Source organism: Lepisosteus platostomus, chromosome 1, assembly GCF_059453375.1.
Source record: "Lepisosteus platostomus isolate fLepPlt1 chromosome 1, fLepPlt1.hap1, whole genome shotgun sequence".
Classification (NCBI taxonomy): Eukaryota; Metazoa; Chordata; class Actinopteri; order Semionotiformes; family Lepisosteidae; genus Lepisosteus; species Lepisosteus platostomus.
The window spans coordinates 72,638,244-72,658,853 of NC_142611.1; the positions used below are offsets into that span (position 1 = coordinate 72,638,244).

Here is a 20,610-nt window from a genome sequence, read left to right on the forward strand (position 1 = left end):
ACTGAGAATAAGCAATTTTCTGATATTGGATGGATGTGAAATACTTTGCCTTTTAATCTTGGCCATTAACCAAGATTACCATTCGGCATGGGAACCATTAGGCGTGTGTTATACATGCCTGTTCCATCCCAAATCTGTATCAACAGGGTGACTTGGGAGTTTATGGGACAACAGAGGCATCATTTGCCTACACTAATCTGTGGATTCTCTAGCTGGCACACAGTGATTACCTTTACAAGAGAAGGCTGTTCAGCTCAACCTGTTCATTTGGTTGTTTGTAGCTAGTTGAGCCTAAGATCTCATTCAGCTGTTTTGTGAAAGAAGCATTGGTTTCTACTTAGACATCATGGCTGGATTGCCATTTCCAGGTGTACCAGATTCACCTGTTTTTGTCCTTGTCCTCTTGTTTTTACTTTTACATGCACATTCCCTTTAAATTCAATTTGTTTTGCTGGTTTTTGTTTTGCAGTTAATTCTGAAGAAGGTGAGCAGGTTGAGTTTGTTTGTCTTTAAGGAAATGTAACTACAGTACTTGGATGGGGTCCACTCATAGTCTTCTCTGTTCAAAACTAAAAGGGTTCAGCTCTCTCAATCTGTCCATGAAGGACTTTCAGTTGGGACCAGGAATGTGCCTTGTTGCCCCTCTCTAGATTAAGATAAAATAAGATCACTTTATTAGCCATATACAATTTCTTGCATTAGGAATTTGTCTTTTTGCATACCCCAGCTTGCTCTCCATGAGGCACACAGACGGGGAGAGAAAAGCTGGGGGTCAGAGCTCAAGGTCAGCCATTCACGCAGCGCCCCTGGAGCAGCTACAGTAGGTTAAGGGCCTTGCTCAGGGGCTTAACAGAGTAGGATTCCTCTGCCGGCCGCAGGATTTGAGCTGGCAACCTTCAGTCCGCAAGCGCAGATCCTTAGCCATAGTGCCACCACCCTGCCCCCCATTGATTGTAAAGCATCATTTTTGTATTGTTAGGAAGTAAGTTGAATACACTAGTATTCTAAATAAGGCCATGCTAGTGTACTACAGACATGAAAAATAGTGTTTATATTGTTACATTTGTTACAGTCTTGCCTCTAATATATATATATATTGATATAGATTATTAAGAGCAGTAGTTCTAACACATTTGGAGTCTATTCCGGCAAGCACTGGGCGCAAGGCAGGATACACCCTGGATGAGACACCAGTCCATCGCAGGGCTTGCATAGACATAGACACAAACATTTACACACTCACACTCTCATTGAAGCCAATACCCTACCAGTATGTCTTTGGACTGTGGGAAGAAACTGGAACACCCGGTGGAAACCCACATTAACACACGGAGAACATGCAAACTACATGGAGATATCTAGCCACTGCGCCACTGTGGCTTCCAATATAACACTTAACACATGCATTATGTGAATATATTAGTGCTGTTTCCTGTTCAGAGGTTAGTTAAGCAAGACTTAACATATCTAAATCTACAGTATATCTACTGTTCTCCTGAATCATATGGCCATAGAGGTTATCCCCTGGTTTTGTCCTGATTAGAATTCTATAATCTCACAACTAATGGAAGAAAGACTTATTGTTTAATTATGACGTGGTTCAGATTTTTCATTCTTTCTATGGGAGTGAGCTACAGTACAATAGCTGTTTCTGATCAGTGATTATCATCCCCATCTTGAGTGAGTGCTGCTGTAATAGCCTATGAATAGTGTCTCCTGTTTATTTAAGTACAATTGGTAAAATACCATGCATGCCTGCATAGTTGTGTAATTATTTAGCCTATGTTTCCAGAACCTGTGATAGTTCTTTCTCTTCTTTTCTGTGCAATACTGTTATTATTATTATTTAACACAGAACCTTATCTTTTCTTATGTGAGAGATGTGTTGCTCATGTCTTCCTTTATGTCTACCTGAGTGAAATCCATCCATTTCTCTTTCATTATCTAAATGTTTCCTGTTTTTATCGCTGAGACACTTAACATCATGATTGACTGCTCTTTTGCTGAAGTATTTTGAGCAGGCTGAAAACGATTTCTGGATCCAACATCACTTTTCATGACTGCAGTACCTCTTTCATTGCTGCAAAGTGTAAAAATCAATTTTGAACTTTTATTTTAAGAAGGTTAAGAATCGTTTGGGATTTCACATTTAAAGGAGAAATTCGTTTACTTTGTTCATCATCATTCAAGATCATCTGTCGCAGCAGTCATGAATAATTTCTGCTGTGGACATGAATGTAAAATAGAAGTGTCACAATCATTCTTGAGTAAATCACTTTAAAATGCTTTAGTAATATTTATGTGCTCAGATGAATTATGAGCAGGCAATCGCCGATAAACTGTTTTTCTTTCCATTAATAACTGAATCGTTCATTAATCAAGTACTATAATCTACATAAAAATTAAAAGGGGGCTTCTCCAGGGCCCAAGCAGTGGACTTTGTCCTTTGACATGTAGGTTGAACCCTATAGTCCAGACAGAAATCAGTACTGTTGATCCACTAGAATCCTGGTGGTATACAGAGGGCCTTTAGGTAGTTCTTGCTCAAACTGCTCTTAGAGTTCTTTGACAAAGCAAGAGCAGTAATGTGCACCACAAACCATATGATATAGTTCAGGTTTGGGTTATGTCATTAGTTGATACAGTATGGTTGTCCAAGCAGTGGTGCTCAGTGGGCTCAGCAATGCCTAGGATGCCTTACATACAGTACTCCTGGGGACTTGCTTTGCTGTCAATGAAAGCCCAGTCAGTGTTGCAGTTGATGCTGACTCAGCTATGGGCTTTTTGTGGCTCTAGTGGTGTTCTCAGTTGTGGGAAAATAAAATACAGTCTCCGTGTTACACGCTTTTATGTTTTATAATGGATACTGCTATGAACTTAAGAGTTTTTTTTTCATATACAGTGCATGTTAGCATACCTAAGAAAAGAGTTTAAAAGATTTGAAGTGTTTTTCTATGTGCCTTAATAATCCTTTGTTTTATTATGCAATTAAACCTCTTTCTTCCTCTTCTTTTGTGCACAGCTTCAGAATGCTACTCAATGTGTAACCTTGTGTATGAGAGAGAGGAATGGACTTCATGGGTCCTCTGTCGCAACACTAGAAGAAATATTAGACAACTATGGCCACAAAAGAGTAATGCAGTATCAAGCTGCACTCATACCTGTTGTTTAGATTAAAACAACTGTATAAAGGCAGGCATTGCTATAGGAATGAGATCTATAGGAAAAAAACTGTTTTCTCTCTTCGGCCTTTAAATTCCTGAAGTGCTCAAACATTAACATTAAAAGTTTCAGATGAAGTGAAAGAGTGGAAAAATACATGACTAAGCTTTGTTCAACCGGTTTTTGTATAGTAGTTTTCTAAGAGCAGGAACAAACACTTTTAAAACACAGTGTTGTGTACTATGTTTTTTTGTTTTTGTTTTGCCAGTTGGTAATTATCCAGCATTCCCACAGTATTTGTTTCCTTGTAACTTAAAAAAACTTAAATACTATAAAAACTGGAAAATTATATATATTTGTTTCTTTAAAAATATCTCAAAATCCACAACACTGATATTTCATAACCTTTTTGATGCCATGACTCTGCTGTTTCCCTGAACTGTTGTGGTGCTGGCTATTTGCACCTGTTTTTTATTATTAGAATTGATCGCGTAGCCTTTTAACTCTAAGGCCTACTGTATATGTAATGCTCATGCTTATAATGAAAGGGTCCTGCATTCTACAGCCTGGATTTTACAGAAAAAGTCTACCTTGTCTAGTATAGGCAACAGTAAAAAGGCCAGTGGCCTATGTGGTTCACATGCAGTGGAACATTTTTAGAAGTTTGTGACACACAGATTTGTGTATTTTTTTACTTGACCACCCTGCTATAGACTTGCTGTGGAGTTTTGCCTTAATAACATATAGTGTCCAAAAAAACATATACTGTACCTGAAACAATACATATGTAAAATGACAGTGCTTGAGATAAATGCATTTGCAGTATTGCTTACCTACTGTATAGAAGTACCACCTATCAAAAAACAACCTAAAATCTTTAGTAAAAAGTTTAGTTCTTAAATATTTTAGCACCAGCTGTTGAGTAACAACCAGCAGTTTAGAGAGAGATTCTTATGCATGAAACCTTTACCTTTAACTGGACTGGTCAGACAGATGGACAGACAGGAGTCAGCATTATGTAGAGACACACTCTCTGTGTGGTGCTCTGGATGTTGTACTGTACAGTATGTGGTCACAAATACAAAAAAAAAAAAATTGTTGTTTTTTGCATTACCATATGACATTTGACAATTTATGACGAGCATGGCTGTTTTTCAGTTTCCTGTTTTCTTAAAAAAAAAACACCACGCAAGTTTATTGGTATCTTAAAGACTTTAAGCTTAACTTTCTGTCGATGATATGTAGAAAATATTAGAAATAATGTAGACAGATTGCAGAAACGCTTTGGAAAGATACATACTTGCTTGCTTTCAAGCACGGATAAGGGGGACTCTCCAGATATTGACAGTTTCTAATGAAGATAATGAAAGGCAGTTTTTCAGATTGGCATTTTAATTGCTTTCATCTTTTTAGAGTATTGATTAAATTGCAGTGATGTTTAAATCACTGTTGGGTTAATGGCTAATGATGTTTGATTAAACTTTTCTCAGAAAAATATTTCAGAAAACCTGCTTAAATATATTGGAGTAAGTTCAAGAGTGAGTGGCGTGTTATTTTTCTGAAGTGGTTTAGCTGTGCCATACGAGTTTTATTGTAAGCAGTTATTCTTGTTAAAATAATCCCTGTTGTAACTTGACCGTGGTTCATCGTTGCGACACCTTACCATTTACCAAGTGCCAAGAAGGTTTTTCACTGTAAGTGCTCAGTGGGTAATACAACACTTGTAATAGCGGTCAGATTTTTCTTTTGTTGCATGTTGGGAGTATATGGTATACTGTCAAGAGATGATGTGAGGAGACTTTTTTTGTAGTTTGCAAAATCTGTTCGACAGAAATAAGTGGAAATGTTTATATGAAACAGCCAGCATGATGCTTTTAAATGACATTACTCTAGTGAAGATATACGTTATGGTTGGAAGTGGAATGAAGTGTTAGAAAAACCATTTGAAAACATGAAGAATATCTGTGCTCTTAATGTGTTAGTATTTTTAATTTGCCACGTGAGTTTCAGTATAAATTTGATTTTTTTTCATATAAATTTACATTTCTTAAGAAACCAACATTCTGTTCTCGAGTTGCATATCATTTTTTTCTCTGTCAGCCAGCTTTCCGACACTCTGGAGACTGACTCCTTTGTTTTGACAGGCAGTGGGTTATTTATTTTGAAGAACAAACTTTGTGTAGAGCGATCGTGACAGTATATACTGTATGAAGTTCCCAAAATATTTATAGAATTGATTCTCATGATACAATCAGCAAGTCAGAGGTGTAAGTCATTTTACACACAAGGGAAATTTTGCAACAAAAACCTTATTGACCTGTTCTGGGAGTATACTGTACATTGTTAATGCTTTGTGCAGACCGCTAGTGGAACCCAGCTTAATGCAGTAATTGTCTCCTAAACAAAATGCCATTAATAGAGCTGGTTCCACAATGATGTTGGCTGTTATAAGCATGCTTCATGAATAGCTTCATGTTTGTATTGTGGTAACATATTGTCTTTTTTTTAAATGCAGATCTTTCATTGGTGCGGTTTATTAGTGCTGAGCTGACCCGTGGATACTTTCTGGAACACAATGAGGCAAAGTACACAGAGCGGAGAGAAAGAGTTTACACATGTATGCGGATACCCAGGGAACTAGAAAAGGTATGTCATTACTGGTTCTTGGTTTATTAGGTTGCTTTCATGAGCCCAAAAAAACACTTTCAAAGGGTATCACTATGTAAAGTCCATATTGAATGTCTGGAGCATAAGCAATTTTACCTAATGATATACTGTAGGTATTCAATAGGAACAGATTGCATCATTTAAATAACATTTCTATTTAATTTGAAGTATTGCTGTCATTTTTTTAAAATGTTAATGTTTAAAGGTTAAAAGGTTACTTAAAAGCAACAACAAAGTCTCCCAATCTGAAACATTTGAGTAAGACCTAGCAGAATTAGTGTGTGAGTTGCATCAGTTGCATCAGGTGGGTATCAGGGGGCTGCATATAAAATACGTATCAGTTTAGGATGCAATCAAAGCAGCTAATGTATTTAAATCCATGACGTCTTAGATGTTGCATCTGAACATCATGCTGCAGGCTTTATCAGTTGCGTATGCATGCTGTGAAATCCATTACATCTGAATACAAGTCAGCAGCATTCTGGAAAATGAAAATGTGTTGATGCTCTGAGGGAAGACTTGACAACTGTACATGTCTGGTAACTCATATGTTTTGGGTACTGTGTGGAAATGAGGAGTGGAACTGAGCACAACTGCAGAAACCTCTATTGCATCATACAAATACGGTAGCCCCCAGTTTGCGTTAATGATGAGAAGCCTGGAATTCAATAACCTCATTGTGGCTTTATGGTGCCATGAAGGGCCTGTTGTATTTATCGTAGTTTGTTAGGAAAGATATGCTTCTTAATAAAGCAGGATCCGTCCAAGAAACGTACAGTAACTTTACCCAGAACAATCCTGCCACAGGCGTCAAGCCAGGCTGTAGTAGGGCAGGCTTTCTTAGTGTGCTTCATCATGGCATACAGATGAAGGAAGTACTTTTCTTCAGCTACATAGAGATATTACTGCTATATTTAGTGCATATGTTGCAATTATGTCAAATGCATTTAAGCCTGTTTTAGGAGACAATTCCTGGTGTCACATGCTTTCATTAAATGTTTTGTCGAATGTCTATGATTGAAGCCACAGCAAATGTTGTGTCTTTCTTGCCAGCGCTCTTTTGAGCCCGAGTTCCTCAGCGTGTCAGCTGTTGTGTACCAGTAGATTGATAAAAGCATGGCATCCTTGATTTTCCTTATCTTACACAACATTATAGCATTTTTTTATGTTTTTCAATTTCAAATTATACAGCTGTTTTGGGGATTTGTGTTTTATGAAAGACACTTCTATTAATGTTGTTTTTTTGTGCATTCTTCTTGGTTAATTCATGGATGTGGTATGGCTAAAACGTCATCCCTTTTTTCATTCATGGTTTCATCCCATTGATGGGAACACCTGGATGAAGACGGTACCTGTTTCCTTACAGGATGTTTAACTTTCATGTCGATAACTTCAATTAATGAGAAACTCAATTGTGTTTCAGATTTTTCTTTTAAGTATTTCCTAGTTTTTATAGATACAGCATTTTAGTAAGTTATTGGTAACAACTACAAATCCCCTTATATGTATTATATAAAATACAGATAAAACATACAACTACATTGGAAATATATGTGTAAGACGGTTTTAATTTTTCATAAGTACAACAATTTTGCAGATGTTTTTGGTAGTACTGATGATCTTTATTATTATTGCTCTTATTATTAGCACCTTTAAAAGCAACTTCTTGTGCTTTCTAGTAAATGACAAGAAAGTGTTTTGGTTATTAGGATTATTATTTTGGTGTTACGGTGCCATTAAAATTACACTTTGGTTCTGCTGATCATCTAAATACATCAAATACTTCATAGAATAAATTTGCTTCTATCCGTCCACACATACTGTAATCGGTTTGCTGCTTGCCTGGTGAGGTTCATGGTAAGGTTCCTGGAAGCACAGGGCAATAACACGAAAACGGGAAGGTTTGGTTCAGAAGAATGTAACAAGCCTGTCTTCAGATTGTTGGAAGAATCAGGAGCACCTGATTGGACATGAGGAGGACATTGAAATTTAACACAGTCCACCCTAATCCTGCATCAAACCCAGGACCCTAGAGCTGTGAGACAGCATTGTGTATTTTGCTTCTAGTAAATTCTGTTTAGTTTTTGAGAAATATTCAAGAAAACTTTTTCCTTATGTTTTTTAAATAAAAAGAGAACTAGTTCTAGGCAAAATGTACAACATGAGAGAAAAAAACCTTAGTAAAACCCTGAGGAGAAAGAAAACACAAGATATTTGTAGGCCTGGATGATAGACTGTAGCAGACTGACTAAGAAAGTCTCACAAGGTTCCAACAGGAGCAGAAGAAATTAGATTGAAAACTGAAAATAAATGCTGCTCCATTGAGCTAAAAGGAAGATGTACCACTTTATTGCTTACTGACTGTTGACTGATATTCTTTGCTGTGTCTTTACATGGGCTGTAAGCAACATTTTTGCCATGTAAGGATATCACTGTATTTTCCATTTCTACTCTTTAAGAAAAGATTAGGAGAACAAAAATCACTTAATCAGATTTGGGTATGTACTGTTGAAGAAGATCAGTTTTAATCAAATATCATGTATTTGCAGAAGATTCTTAGATACTTCATGTAATAAACTATAAACACCATGAGAGGGAGCCAGTGTCAGCATAATATTCTTTGCATTTCACTATGTTAAACTATGTGCATGAAAAGTCGTCTTTATTTATTCAAGTATTAGTCATTGAATTCATTTTAATCTATGGTGCAGGTAGAATGAATGTATTAAATGAAAATGAAATACAGTAAATTCTGAACAACGTTGTAATGTCTTGCAAGTCTAGGCATGAGTAATTTTGTTCAGGTGGGGAGCTGCGTCAGCATGCGTAGGCTGCAAAGGAACAAGTAATAGGTTTATACCATGCTGAAAAAAGAAGAAAGAAAACACAATGTTTCGGCTGTAGAGCCTTGTTGTGTACAGGTGCTTACGTCTGAAGAAGGCTCCACAGCCAAAACGTTGTGTTTTCTTTCATGAGTGCATTTAGAATTTCAGTTTATTTTAAGTAAAGGTATTAAATATTTAAGTACAGTACATTTTAGCTAATGCTCAACTTTCCTCTAATCTTTTTTTAGCATAATCTGTCTCCCTTCAGGGGTACAGGTTTTTTAATACTTGGTTTTGATTGATGTTGGGAGAATAATATTGTATTAGTGAGCTGACAAAATAAATAATGGATCTCTTTATAGGATCTTGACTGAAGTGTTTTGTTACTCAAAACTCTACAATTGTACATTAAATTGACATGTTAATTCTGTGGTTCCTGGGCTAATTAAAGGAACAAATATGGTGATATGATGGATTGCTACACAAAGTGTCTTATTGGGACCAGATTTGCTGCATTGGTACATAGAGGTGATTTCTGGGGCAAAAATACAGAAGGTCATAAGGACTGTAGTGTGTACTGATGTGAAGGGCCCTGGTGTGTTTAGTCTTTTTGAAGGCATAATGTTGTATAAGTAGGAGACAGAGATAAACTATAATTATGATCCAACCATAATTTTTATGTTATAACCCATGAAATGTATGAGCCCTTTATAACAGTCCTACAGTATGGACAGTATATAGCGTGCTAAAGACAGGAATCACTAGAAATCTTTTAGCCTGAGAAATGATCAATTTATTTTCTGAAATCTGAGAAAAATGGCAGTTAATCCTATAATCTGCTTTACTACAAAAGAACTGATAATGTAACCTAAGCCTAAAGGCATATGTTAGTGCTATTCTTCTGTGATGCATGTTATTTTGCCTGCATCCTTCGTGGGTGAGTAACTATAGTCTGTGAACAGAGGGAAGCCGAATGGCCCCTTCAGCTTAACACTTGATTTGACCCTGAAGGCAGTGTGAGGTTAGAAGATATTCATTTTGCCCCTGTATGAGAAAAAGCTCAACAGACAGGGGAGTAAACTGAAAAAGGTTGATGATGATATTTAAAAGAGGAGCCAAACAGAAATTATGTCAAAAACTGATTTCTTATATTAATTTGTTGCAATATTTGTTATATTAATCTTGTCTTTTTGGATATTTCCATTAAAGGAATTTATTTTTAATTTTTACCACCAGTTCACCATGATAAGGACAAGGCAGCTAAACCTTGCAGAGTTAAATAAAATATATACATACAATAACAAATAAGTTAATACTAAGAACAGCAAGTTCGTAAACATAATTCATGGAGAAGGCACTTTGTCTTTAGATTGAAATAATCCGATAATTATCAATCAATCAATCAATCAATCAATCAGTCAATCTATCTGTGCTGTACATTTTTAAGTTTGTCACTAAGCAACACATTTGTGGATGTGGGTGAGTCACGTTGTGGTGCAGTGTTTAGCATTGCTGCATCGCAAAGGGGCCTTGGGTTGAGTTCCTGGGTGCTGTCTGTGTGGATTTTGTAAGTTCTCCCTGGGTTTGTGTGGGTTTCCTCTCTCAGTCCAAAGACACGCTGGCAGGTTAATTGGCTTGTGGGAAATTGATCCTGGTGTGAGCATGTGTGTTTGTGATGACCGGTGTGCCGTCAAGGGTACATCCTGCCTTGCGCCCATTGCTTGCTGGGATGGGCTTCAGCTCTCCCATAACCTTGTACTGGATAAAGTGGTTAGAAAATGGATGGATGGACTTTAAATTCTGTTCTTTATTTTTCGAAGGGTGCACTGATTCAGCTATTATTACTGTATGTGTCGGATGCTTCCTGTGATTAGCTAAATTATTTTATCACATGATTTCAGCATTTTTAGTTTCTATATTTAATTTAACAGTAGTACTACAAATATAATATGTATACAGTATGTATTACTGTAATACAGTATGTATTACTGTAATACAGTATGTATTACTATGTCAATAGTAACTGCAATGTCATTTGTCTTCATTAATAGTTTTGAAAGACACTTTGAGATATACTGTAAGAGATTCATTTCATAGTTTGCTATGTGAAATAAATTGAGTTATATATTGCATAGTAACTTACAGAAGCAAATCTCACTCAGTTACTATAGACTCTGTTAATTTATTTTTGTAATTTAGTTTTTGCTATTTGTCAACAGTATGACAGTTTGTTGTGTTTTTGACAAGTACATTTGATGTTTTTTTGTACGAGTTTTTGAATACTGGTAGTGTGTTGTATGTTGCACTGCTCACAACTTAAAGTATTTTGAATTTGATTTGAAAAGTATTATTATAAAGCTAAGGACAATGTCTGAGTGAGTTTATGGGTGTTTGTTTTTTTTCTGCAGCATTAAGGATAAGATTTTGATTTTGTCTAAAATGTTAAAAAACATTTAAAAGGTCTTCCCCTAGAATTGTCGCACTGGGATATTCTGTACCAACTTGTTTTCAACAGCTTTTGTGTTGGTTAAAGAAAGAGTGGCCTCATACCATAGCATTTTTAGATAAGAAGAAATCACATGTAAAACTTTTAGTGCAATAATTTTGTTTGATTTGTTTTCACTCTCCATTTATGGTATACATAATGAAACATGAGAAGGTGATCAACTCCCAGTTCCTACCTGTCTCTGGCTCTAAGGTATTATTCCAGGTCTTTAGACCACTACATCCTACAGCAGGTTTAACCTTTATATATATATATGCCTTAACTAGACGGCACATTTCTGTGTGGTTGTTTGCTTCCTGCAGTACTAGTCAGACAGGATTGCTCGCTTGATAACAGCTTTTCTTCCCTTGACTGAAGTCTCGTGCCGCGGTTGAAATGATACAAACGTCTTGCCGCATATATCATCCGAAGGGTCACGTTACACGTTGTTTTCTTTCCTTTATGTTCCAGTTGATGTTTTTCGGGTTCTTTCTGTGCCTGGATGCCTTTTTATACATCTTTACTCTCCTTCCCATGCGAGTCATCCTGGCCCTCATCAGGCTCACCACCCTGCCCTGCTGTGGACTCAAGTAAGTAAACAGGAACTCTGCAGAGGCAGTGTTCTTAAAACTGATTCAGCTTAGCATAAAATAGTCTTTGTGTGTTAAGTGACATTGTGTAAATATAGTAGTTTTAAGTCATATGTGAAATCAAAAGCTTGAAAGGTTTTTTTTAATTGATTAAATTTAGGATTATAGATTCCTATAAACAATATTGTAAAACATATCATTTCAATCAAATGTTCACTCTAGCAACTTTTTTCAGGTAAAGCCTGTTCCTCTTTCTTCTGTTTAACTCCTAGTTGATCGGAAATATAAAACAAACTCCATGCCCTTTCTGGTCATTATTTATTGGGATACGTGGGAGTTTCCATACACATGTTGGACTGCAGCTCCCATGTTACACGATTAATTAAAAGCATGTTGTTTTTGAGTTTGCAGATGCGTTTTGTTCTTACGTCGTGCAAACAGATGCTGAACAAGAATGGTCTGCCATATGTGAACCGACTAGGGATTCTGTTTGAGTGAGAGGCTGGCCTTTTTTGAGCAGAACACAGCAGTGTCTCTTTATTCATGTCATGTCTCTATGGCAAATATGTCTTTACATTTCTAAAACTGTTCCTGCTTAAGTGTGGGAGAAATAGGATTTAAGGATTTTGTCAGAGAGATCCTAATGCTGCCCAAAACACATGTTAAGATTCATGCATAGTAAAGTATAGAAATAGATTTTGACTTTTCCCTCTTGCTTTCTCTGTCTTTAGGGCAAATACATGCCCATTCTGCAAAAAGAGTCAAAGCAGCAGGTATGCACAGATGGGTTTTCTGCCCTGATGCCTGCCACTGCTTCATGTTAACATTAAGAGTTGCCCTTCTTTGTACCATTGTTTTTGTTCATGCAGTGTGGCTTTGCCTTACGTTCATGCTTTAGGCTGAAGCCAGTGAGTTGCACCACAACATGTTTCAGATGCTTATCTGGATGAGTGCTGCCCTTCAGCATCTGTGTATTAATGCAAAGCATTTACCATGCAAATATTGTGCAAAAAAGATATTTTTCCAATTCTTTATGCAGGATGGTTATGCAGGTAAGACATACCATATGGAGAATAAAAAATGTAGAAACAATCCCAATCACTAATGCACCTTTGAAGGAGACATTTAACCTTGTGTGCCACCTTCCTCTTAGATAACTGGTAACATGCAGGTGAAAGACTGGGTTGGATAGTAGAAAGTATAATTACATTTATGTAATGCTTGTCACCCCAAAGGATTCCACATAGGTCCCACTTCATTTATTCACTGCTGGCTCTGTGTGTCAGCATCCCCACTACACACCAGATTAAATGGAAAAGTGAGAATGTCTCCACTAGTTGAACTCAGGGTAAGATTTAGTTTGGCCAAATTGTGTGAGGTACTGTATAAATATGATTTAGCCAGGACACTGGAATAACACCCACCCTCTTCTGAACAGTACCAAGGAATCTTTAATGACTGGGTAGTTGGGACCTTGTTTCAAAGTCTCAGTACAAAGATGGCACCTCCTATAGCACAGTGACCCCAGTCATCACACTGGGGCATTGATCTTGGAAGGTCTGTGCCATCTACATAATCGTCCACCCACGCCACATTCAGCAGCAACTGGTTTGCCTTGAAAGGTCTCGTATCCCCTTACTGACCAGTCCTAACCTTGCCTGGGATGGGACATCAACAAGGTAAACCAGGTTGTTGGTGCAAGTGGCGTGGGTGGATATGCGTTCTGACGTATTTTAAATCTGTTCATTTGTCAGGGTTAAACATGAAATCCATCCATCAGGAATATTTGTAGAACTACTATAGAATCTGGTCGCCACATTTTCTTTTTTTACATGAAGCCAAAATGTGTTTAGAAAAATAGAATGTGAACAGCATATTTGAAGATATTTCTTTTTTGCACTGCCTTTAGTGCCACAGCAAGCCTAGTTTTTAGTTTTTGAGTAACATTATGATCATATAGATATTTGCTTTTAAGCACAAAAAGTAATAATAGTGGCTGTGCCACGCCTTGCCCGATTTGTATGCTGCATGTTGTGAGGGAAGGTGGGGAGACTGTTGCCTTTTTTCTACTTACTGTAGAAAAGCACTCTCTCACTTAGCCAGAGCACATTTCTTTTGATCATTCAGTATCTACAAAGTCCTAAAACCTGCAAAGGTATAATAAATACTTTGCATTTCTGTCAATTATATGTCCTGACTAGCACAGTCATTTCATTTAAATGTTCAGACACAAAAAAATAAACGTTAGCTTGCATAGACAGGTAATTTTGATAACTAATTGTTTGTAATAATATCATAATGGATTTGATTAGCATCATTTTGTCAAGTAAAAGTTGTAGCCATATCTATGGAACCATGGAAGCTGTTTCCAAGTATTTCTGGTACGTTAATTTTTCAAGTACACCAAAAAGTAATTTAAATGTGTGTCCCAATTGCTTTCCATTGCATTATTTGAAAACAGCTGTGACTGCCTATGCTCTAAAAACTTAGCCTCATTTGCCTGAACTTTGCCTTTCTGAATTGAAATACTTTGCTGTTGGTAGAATAATTAAAATTTGACCATTTGTTTTCAGCGTCTTCTTTACCTCATTTTTGGGGTTTTAGCTTGCTTTATTACATGGAAAAAAACTAGCTCAAAACTAGGTACGGTGGCTCTGTGGCTAAGGATTCGCGCCTGTGGCTGGAAGGTTCCCGGTTCGTATCCTGCGGCCAGCAGAGAAATCCTACTCTGTTGGGCCCCTGAGCAAGGCCCTTAACCCCAAATGCTCCAGGGGTGCCTTATAAATGGCTGACCCTGCGCTCTGATCCCAAGCTTCTCTCCCTGTCTGTGTGTCTCATGGAGAGCAAGTTGGGGTATGCGAAAAGACAAATTCCTAATATAAGAAATTGTATATGGCCAATAAAGTGATCTCTCTCTCTCTCTCTTATGCTGCTGTATTAATAAATTGTTAGAAGCCACCATTTACACCTTTCAATAACTATTTATAGTGTTTGTTTAGCTTGTACAGTTGATAAAGGAAAAATTGCTGTCTCCCATTATCAAAGCATCCCATTCATTACAAGCATTCCTGATGTTTTCATAGTGATGGCTATTAATGTCTGTTCTTCCTACAGTCATACACTTATCATGTTATCCATCAGAATAACCCACATGTCCTCACTAGATTTTGACACATTAACAAGAAATAATTGGACATGGAAACTTTCTGTAATGTACGATCCCACTCTTCCTTGTCTGCCATGACAGGTTTTTACTAAACTCTTGATATCAAACCATGTTATACTCATCAATATTGTTGAAAAACATAACTATCAGAGTTCATACAGGCTTTTAATTCAAAATATTTATAGGCGTAATACTATAAAGAGAAGTGGTGAAAAAAGATCAGTCTACTTGTTTATAATACTTGGAAGGCCATCCTAAACTAAACCGTTATACAGTATTACTCAAAATGTACTTGTTGCAACATAAACATTTTTTTGAGGGATATAATATTCATGAACAGTTAGGAGGGGGAGATCACAGTGTTTGCTAGCTATTATTTAGCTTTAATTACATATTTGTATGATTTAGTATTTCAGATACAAGTCTTTTTCATCCTCGGAAATTTGATGAAGATGAATCGGACAGTGTGGAATGTTCTAATTTCCTTTTTTTGTTCCCACTCTATTACTATAAAGAATAGTAGTGAATTGATCATTAGAAGTCTTTCTTTTTGGTTTTGAAACTGAGACTGACTCAATTTTGTGAATTATTTTGAGATAACTATGCATTGATGCTGCTGATGTGATGAAGGATCCTGCTGTAACAGATGGCATTGGATCGACAGCCTTAAGATATTTCTGTACAGTTTATGCCTGATTACAAAACAGCTCATTTTTTTTTAAAGCAAAGCTACTGAAATCCATACGCATACATACAGTACCTACAGGGTCTTTTAGATTTGTTGTAAAGGAAAGTGTCTTGTCGATGTACTTTATAAATTTATAAAATGCTAACTACAGTGGTGTGAATAAATGTGACTCTTTTCTGTGTCTTTTATGAAATTCAGTTGCATATTTTGGACAAATCTTATAATTACAGTTTAACATTAGATTTTTATCAAGCAAGACACATTCAGTCTGTAATTCTGTTTTATGCTGTATTTTGTTCCAGTATCAACAGAGATTTGAATAAATCTGGAGGGCATCTCTAGATGTCAGAATCTTAGTCAGTTATTTCAGCCAGAAAAAGTAATTTCTGTAATATAGAATGCATACCTGCAAATAAGTATGCATAAAAAAAACATTCTATGCATTTGAGGAACTATCTAAATCAAAAGGATTCGAGAAGCAGGAAAAACCATTGAGAACAAAGAAAAATATGCCTTCATTGTATTTTACACTTATATCCAGTTATTACAGAGTTCATATAAAGCATTTAAAATATTTAGTGAAAGATGAAATCTCTACTTCATTACAGATGTAAATCAGGGGTCCAAACTTTATTCACATTTTGCTTAGTAAACCAAAAATCTCAGAATGAACATCTGTCCAGAAGTTCCCAAAGTACTAACACAAACCCCTTTTCCCCAATATCTCATTTAGTCTCTTCTATTGGACAAAGAGCAAGAGACTATAGTCTGTGAAATCACAGGCACATGGTTAATAGGTTATTTAAAAAACAAATATTATCTGTAAATCCTGACAAATAAATAATAAAGGTATTGTATCCAGATAGATGTACTGTATATGGACAATAAATGCTGCTGACCTATAAGGTTGTTTCACCAAGACATTTTCATTGATGTGTTTCATTCCAACATCATGAGATATTTACAACTCCTGAAAAGGGTGACTCATAGTGGTTTTGCTCAGTGATTCTTAAAATCTATAATAAGATGCAGTTCTAAACACAGCAAGATTATTTATTTAGTCAGATATTTTCAGGGTATGGAACAAAGACGGTAGTGTTTTTTAGGAGTACATTTGTTAATGTCATGTTTGAAATTAAACATTAATGACAATAATTGTAATAGTCATACCTATGGCTTTCCTATACTACTCTTAGCTGCTCAAAACATTTGTTTTGAGATCTTTTTCAGACTAAAAATGTTTTGATTAAGCTGCTTTTGAGCATTGTACATAATTGTGTATATATATTTCTTTTTAATCTCTGAAATTGATCTCAGTCCCTTTTTAGAATATATTCTATGCACTATCATCAGTTTCAGGTCTTAATTTAGGGTTCTCTTTGTTCAGCTTTTAACTTTGTTTCCCAGTGTGTTTTCCAGTGTAAAGGTATTACTGACTTGCATGAATCTAAAGTAAGCACACAGGATAGGAATTACTCTTTATACGACTTTGCGTACGTACTCTGCATTCTTAAATATTTTCCCATGAGATTATGCACATCCCAACTGATACAATTATAGTTGGCAGGTCTCTTTTATGTTACTAAGTATTACCAAATTCCTTCTTTTTTGCCTTAGGTGTAAAAAGCTTGAATTCAGCCAAAGATTGCTGTAATTGGAAAAATGGAAGAAAATAGCTTTTTTTAATCCATGTGCTTTTGATCTCCTATAGCTGGAGGCTAATTTAATGAAATTCCTTTAAAATGCAAACTGAAATCAGAGAAGTAATTTTGATGTTTTAAAAGGATAACATTGTGGTTGATTGCATACAGTATGTGATTTAATTCAGGTTTGTATTCTTTCTTGGCAGATTGTGAAGTGACATTACAGTATTTTCAAATGAAAACTGAATCATGAATCCTCTGAATCCAAACTGATAGTTGTTGAATAGGGGGTGTGAAAAAAGCATTCAGCATCATAAATGCAAGCATTTCATGTACTTCGTAGTACAATAAAATAAGTGCTATAATTTATGTACAAATTTGTGTACAAATAATCTGTGTTCTTTAATATACATGCTCCCATGTTTTTTGCACTGCCTTTAGTGGCACAGCAAGCCTAGTTTTTAGTTTTTGAGTTACATTATGATCATATAGATATTTGCTTTTAAGCACAAAAAGTAATAATAGTGGCTGTGCCACGCCTCGCCCGATTTGTATGCTGCATGTTGTGAGCACTCTCTCACTTAGCCAAAGCACATTTCTTTTGATCATTCAGTATCTACAAAGTCCTAAAACCTGCAAAGGTATAATAAATACTTTGCATTTCTGTCAATTATATGTCCTGACTAGCACAGTCATTTCATTTAAATGTTCAGACACAAAAAAATAAACGTTAGCTTGCATAGACAGGTAATTTTGATAACTAATTGTTTGTAATAATATCATAATGGCTTTGATTAGCATCATTTTGTCAAGTAAAAGTTGTAGCCACATCTACAAGGGAAGGTGGTGAGGGTCGTACTGTTGCCTTTTTTCTACTTAGGAAACCCCTCTCTCACTTAGCCAGAGCACATTTCTTTTGATCATTCAGTATCTACAAAGTCCTAAAGTCTGCGAAGGTTGCTCCCAAACAAAATTTTAAAAATAGGCTAACCTATATGCATTATTATTGCAAGCAACCCATGGTGGATATTAGTGTGCTGTGTTACATGTCCCTTTCTGAATGACAAATGCTTCTAGGTGTCTGAAGTTTCTGAAATATATGTGACCTTTAGGCCGTACTCAGAAAAACTGCTTGGTTCAGTGATGATCTCCGCCTTGTTAACATGAGCACACACTGCCTGAAGCGGTCACATTCAACTGGTACTGTACTGCAGCTGAAAGGGCGAGAATGGAGATACAGTAGGGATTCAGGGGGGAAACATAGTGTAAACAATAATGGTTGCCACAAGATGGCACACTTCCTGTACTGAACATGTTCCTAGATTTTCTCAGAGGGTCTGGCATATTTATAGAGCCGTAACAGTGGAATCTGTACTGTTAGGGGAATTCACAATTAGATTTTAGACACTGAATTAAACATTTTAATTGGCACATACTCCAGCGTAAGCAAGCTTCTAACATCCTGGTTTCACAGCTGTAACTGTGAAAAGAATTTAGCAAAACTCCAGCCTCTCAGTGTGTCTCTGGCTTTCCGCTCCTGTTACCAAGCATTGTAGCCAATGATATTTAGCTGCTGATTGTTATCACTTGACTTTGTGCATTGATTTATTGAATTGATTGTTGTAAAATGAAGGAAGCTAATTCTGCAGGATAGTGACCTGGATAGTTTCCAACGAAAGATCTGTGTGCCTCCTGTAACCAAAAAAATTTGGTCTCAGAAACATGATTTCTTAAGAGGCATTGTGTTTGTAGACAATCCTGCATTTTTCAATCAAGATTGTGGCTTTTCTGCATATTTAACATTGGTATTAAAGGATGATAATGCGGATGATAATGAGACGAAGAGACTCACAAGATGCTGGTGAATTATAGTGCATGTAAGACCTTTTCTTACAGCAGCCCTAGATCTGCCATGATTTCAGGAGTCAGCTCTTACTCCTATTGGTTGCTCCTACTTCTGTGAGCCTGCAGCTGTCTTGATCATACATTATTAGCATGAGGCCTGTATAAGACTTAAACTTGTCCTTATTTATAGCTCTTCTGATTTTTGCTATTGCTTCTGCAGGGCTTCTACAACTGCTTTTAATTTTCTGAATTAACAGCTTTATATGAAGGGATTGAAAGAGCAGCTGAGTTTTACACAGGTTTATTCAAACAGCCGTTTTTAAGAAGAACAATGAAGCGGCTTTAAATTGCTGAATATGATCACTGTACTTAAAAAAAGTGTAAAATTATAGAATTCCTTATAAGGTTAAAAGTGATAATGCAGCCCAGCTTCATTTAATTTACAATGTATTAGAGTTTTCTTCTGTATGATCTACAAATGATTGTGTTCCATACTGTAAGTAGTATAAGTGTTTATTGCTATGGCTCTCCTTCTACTCTTTTCCGGTAAGAGTATCATTTATTGTTGCAGGGCTGAAACAAGTATATACCAAGTTTGTAAATCTGGGTGAGATTGAGTTTTCTTTGTAAAGTGATTTCTTTTGATAGTAATAAATAAGCATGGATAGAAGTATGATGATACAAGTGTGAAAGCGTTTGTTTTTTTTTAAACCCGCAAAGTCTACTTCTTCTTCTAATGTCCCAGAAGTCCCCCTTACTCACCTTTGTATTACTGTGCCATTTTTGCATCATATATAATGTTTTGTTAAAGAACGGGGTACCTAAATTTAGGTCAGTGGCTTATTTCCATTGTATTTATTTAAGCAGTACTTTAAACTGCTTTTCTGTCTAAAATATTCTGAAGTCACTTACTTTTGAATAAAACTAAAAGGCTGAGCTGAAGAATTGGTCAGTTCATCAACAGATAATTCTACTGTATATGCAGCTGGTTTATTTATGACACTGAAATTCGTAAAGTTAGAATTTAAAGGTCATGAAAAGCACACTCACATCTTTTAGGCATTTCATCATAACCTTAAATATGGAAATCTCAGTTCTTCTGAATTTAAACTTTTTTTTCTTCAGTGTACTTTGCAGATCTACATGTACAAATTCACCTGCTGATGCTTAAAAGCACGAAATGTACAACCTATTTCAAAATATACTTATACTGCTTAAGTTATTTGCATGTAGCATGCAGTGTTAAGCTTATTAGTGCTTGTATTGCCTCATTTAAAAGTGGCTTTCCAAATGGACTTCCTGTAAACCGCCCTGAACTAGAGTACAGTTCTACCTTCGGTGATGGTGGTGACATTAATAAAAAACAATTTTTCCAAATTCTAGACATTTCCAATTCATTTTTTAATTGCTTTGGTTTTTCTTGTGCAGATCGTTAGCTTGTCAGCCATTTTGTGTTAGTGTGCATAATGATGCATCCAGGGGTCTCTCGCTGATATCCGCAAGCAGAATCTTTCCATGCAAGTACTGTACAGCCCAGAT

General features: G+C 36.2%; 1 protein-coding gene across 4 annotated transcripts in view; it reads left to right on the plus strand.

Moving 5' to 3' along the window:
- The window catches only part of tapt1a (transmembrane anterior posterior transformation 1a), a 44,702-nt gene that overhangs the window by 1,701 nt on the left and 22,391 nt on the right, over window positions 1–20,610 (plus strand). For 2 of the 4 annotated variants that reach the window (XM_088636882.1, XM_088636872.1), the window contains exons 2-4: window positions 5,678–5,808; window positions 11,611–11,729; window positions 12,461–12,502. In XM_088636882.1, the coding sequence (XP_088493008.1) occupies window positions 5,678–5,808; window positions 11,611–11,729; window positions 12,461–12,502 (292 nt within the window). The remainder of the gene's footprint in view (window positions 1–5,677; window positions 5,809–11,610; window positions 11,730–12,460; window positions 12,503–20,610) is intronic. The other 2 variants (XM_088636891.1, XM_088636901.1) reach the window with 1 other exon arrangement.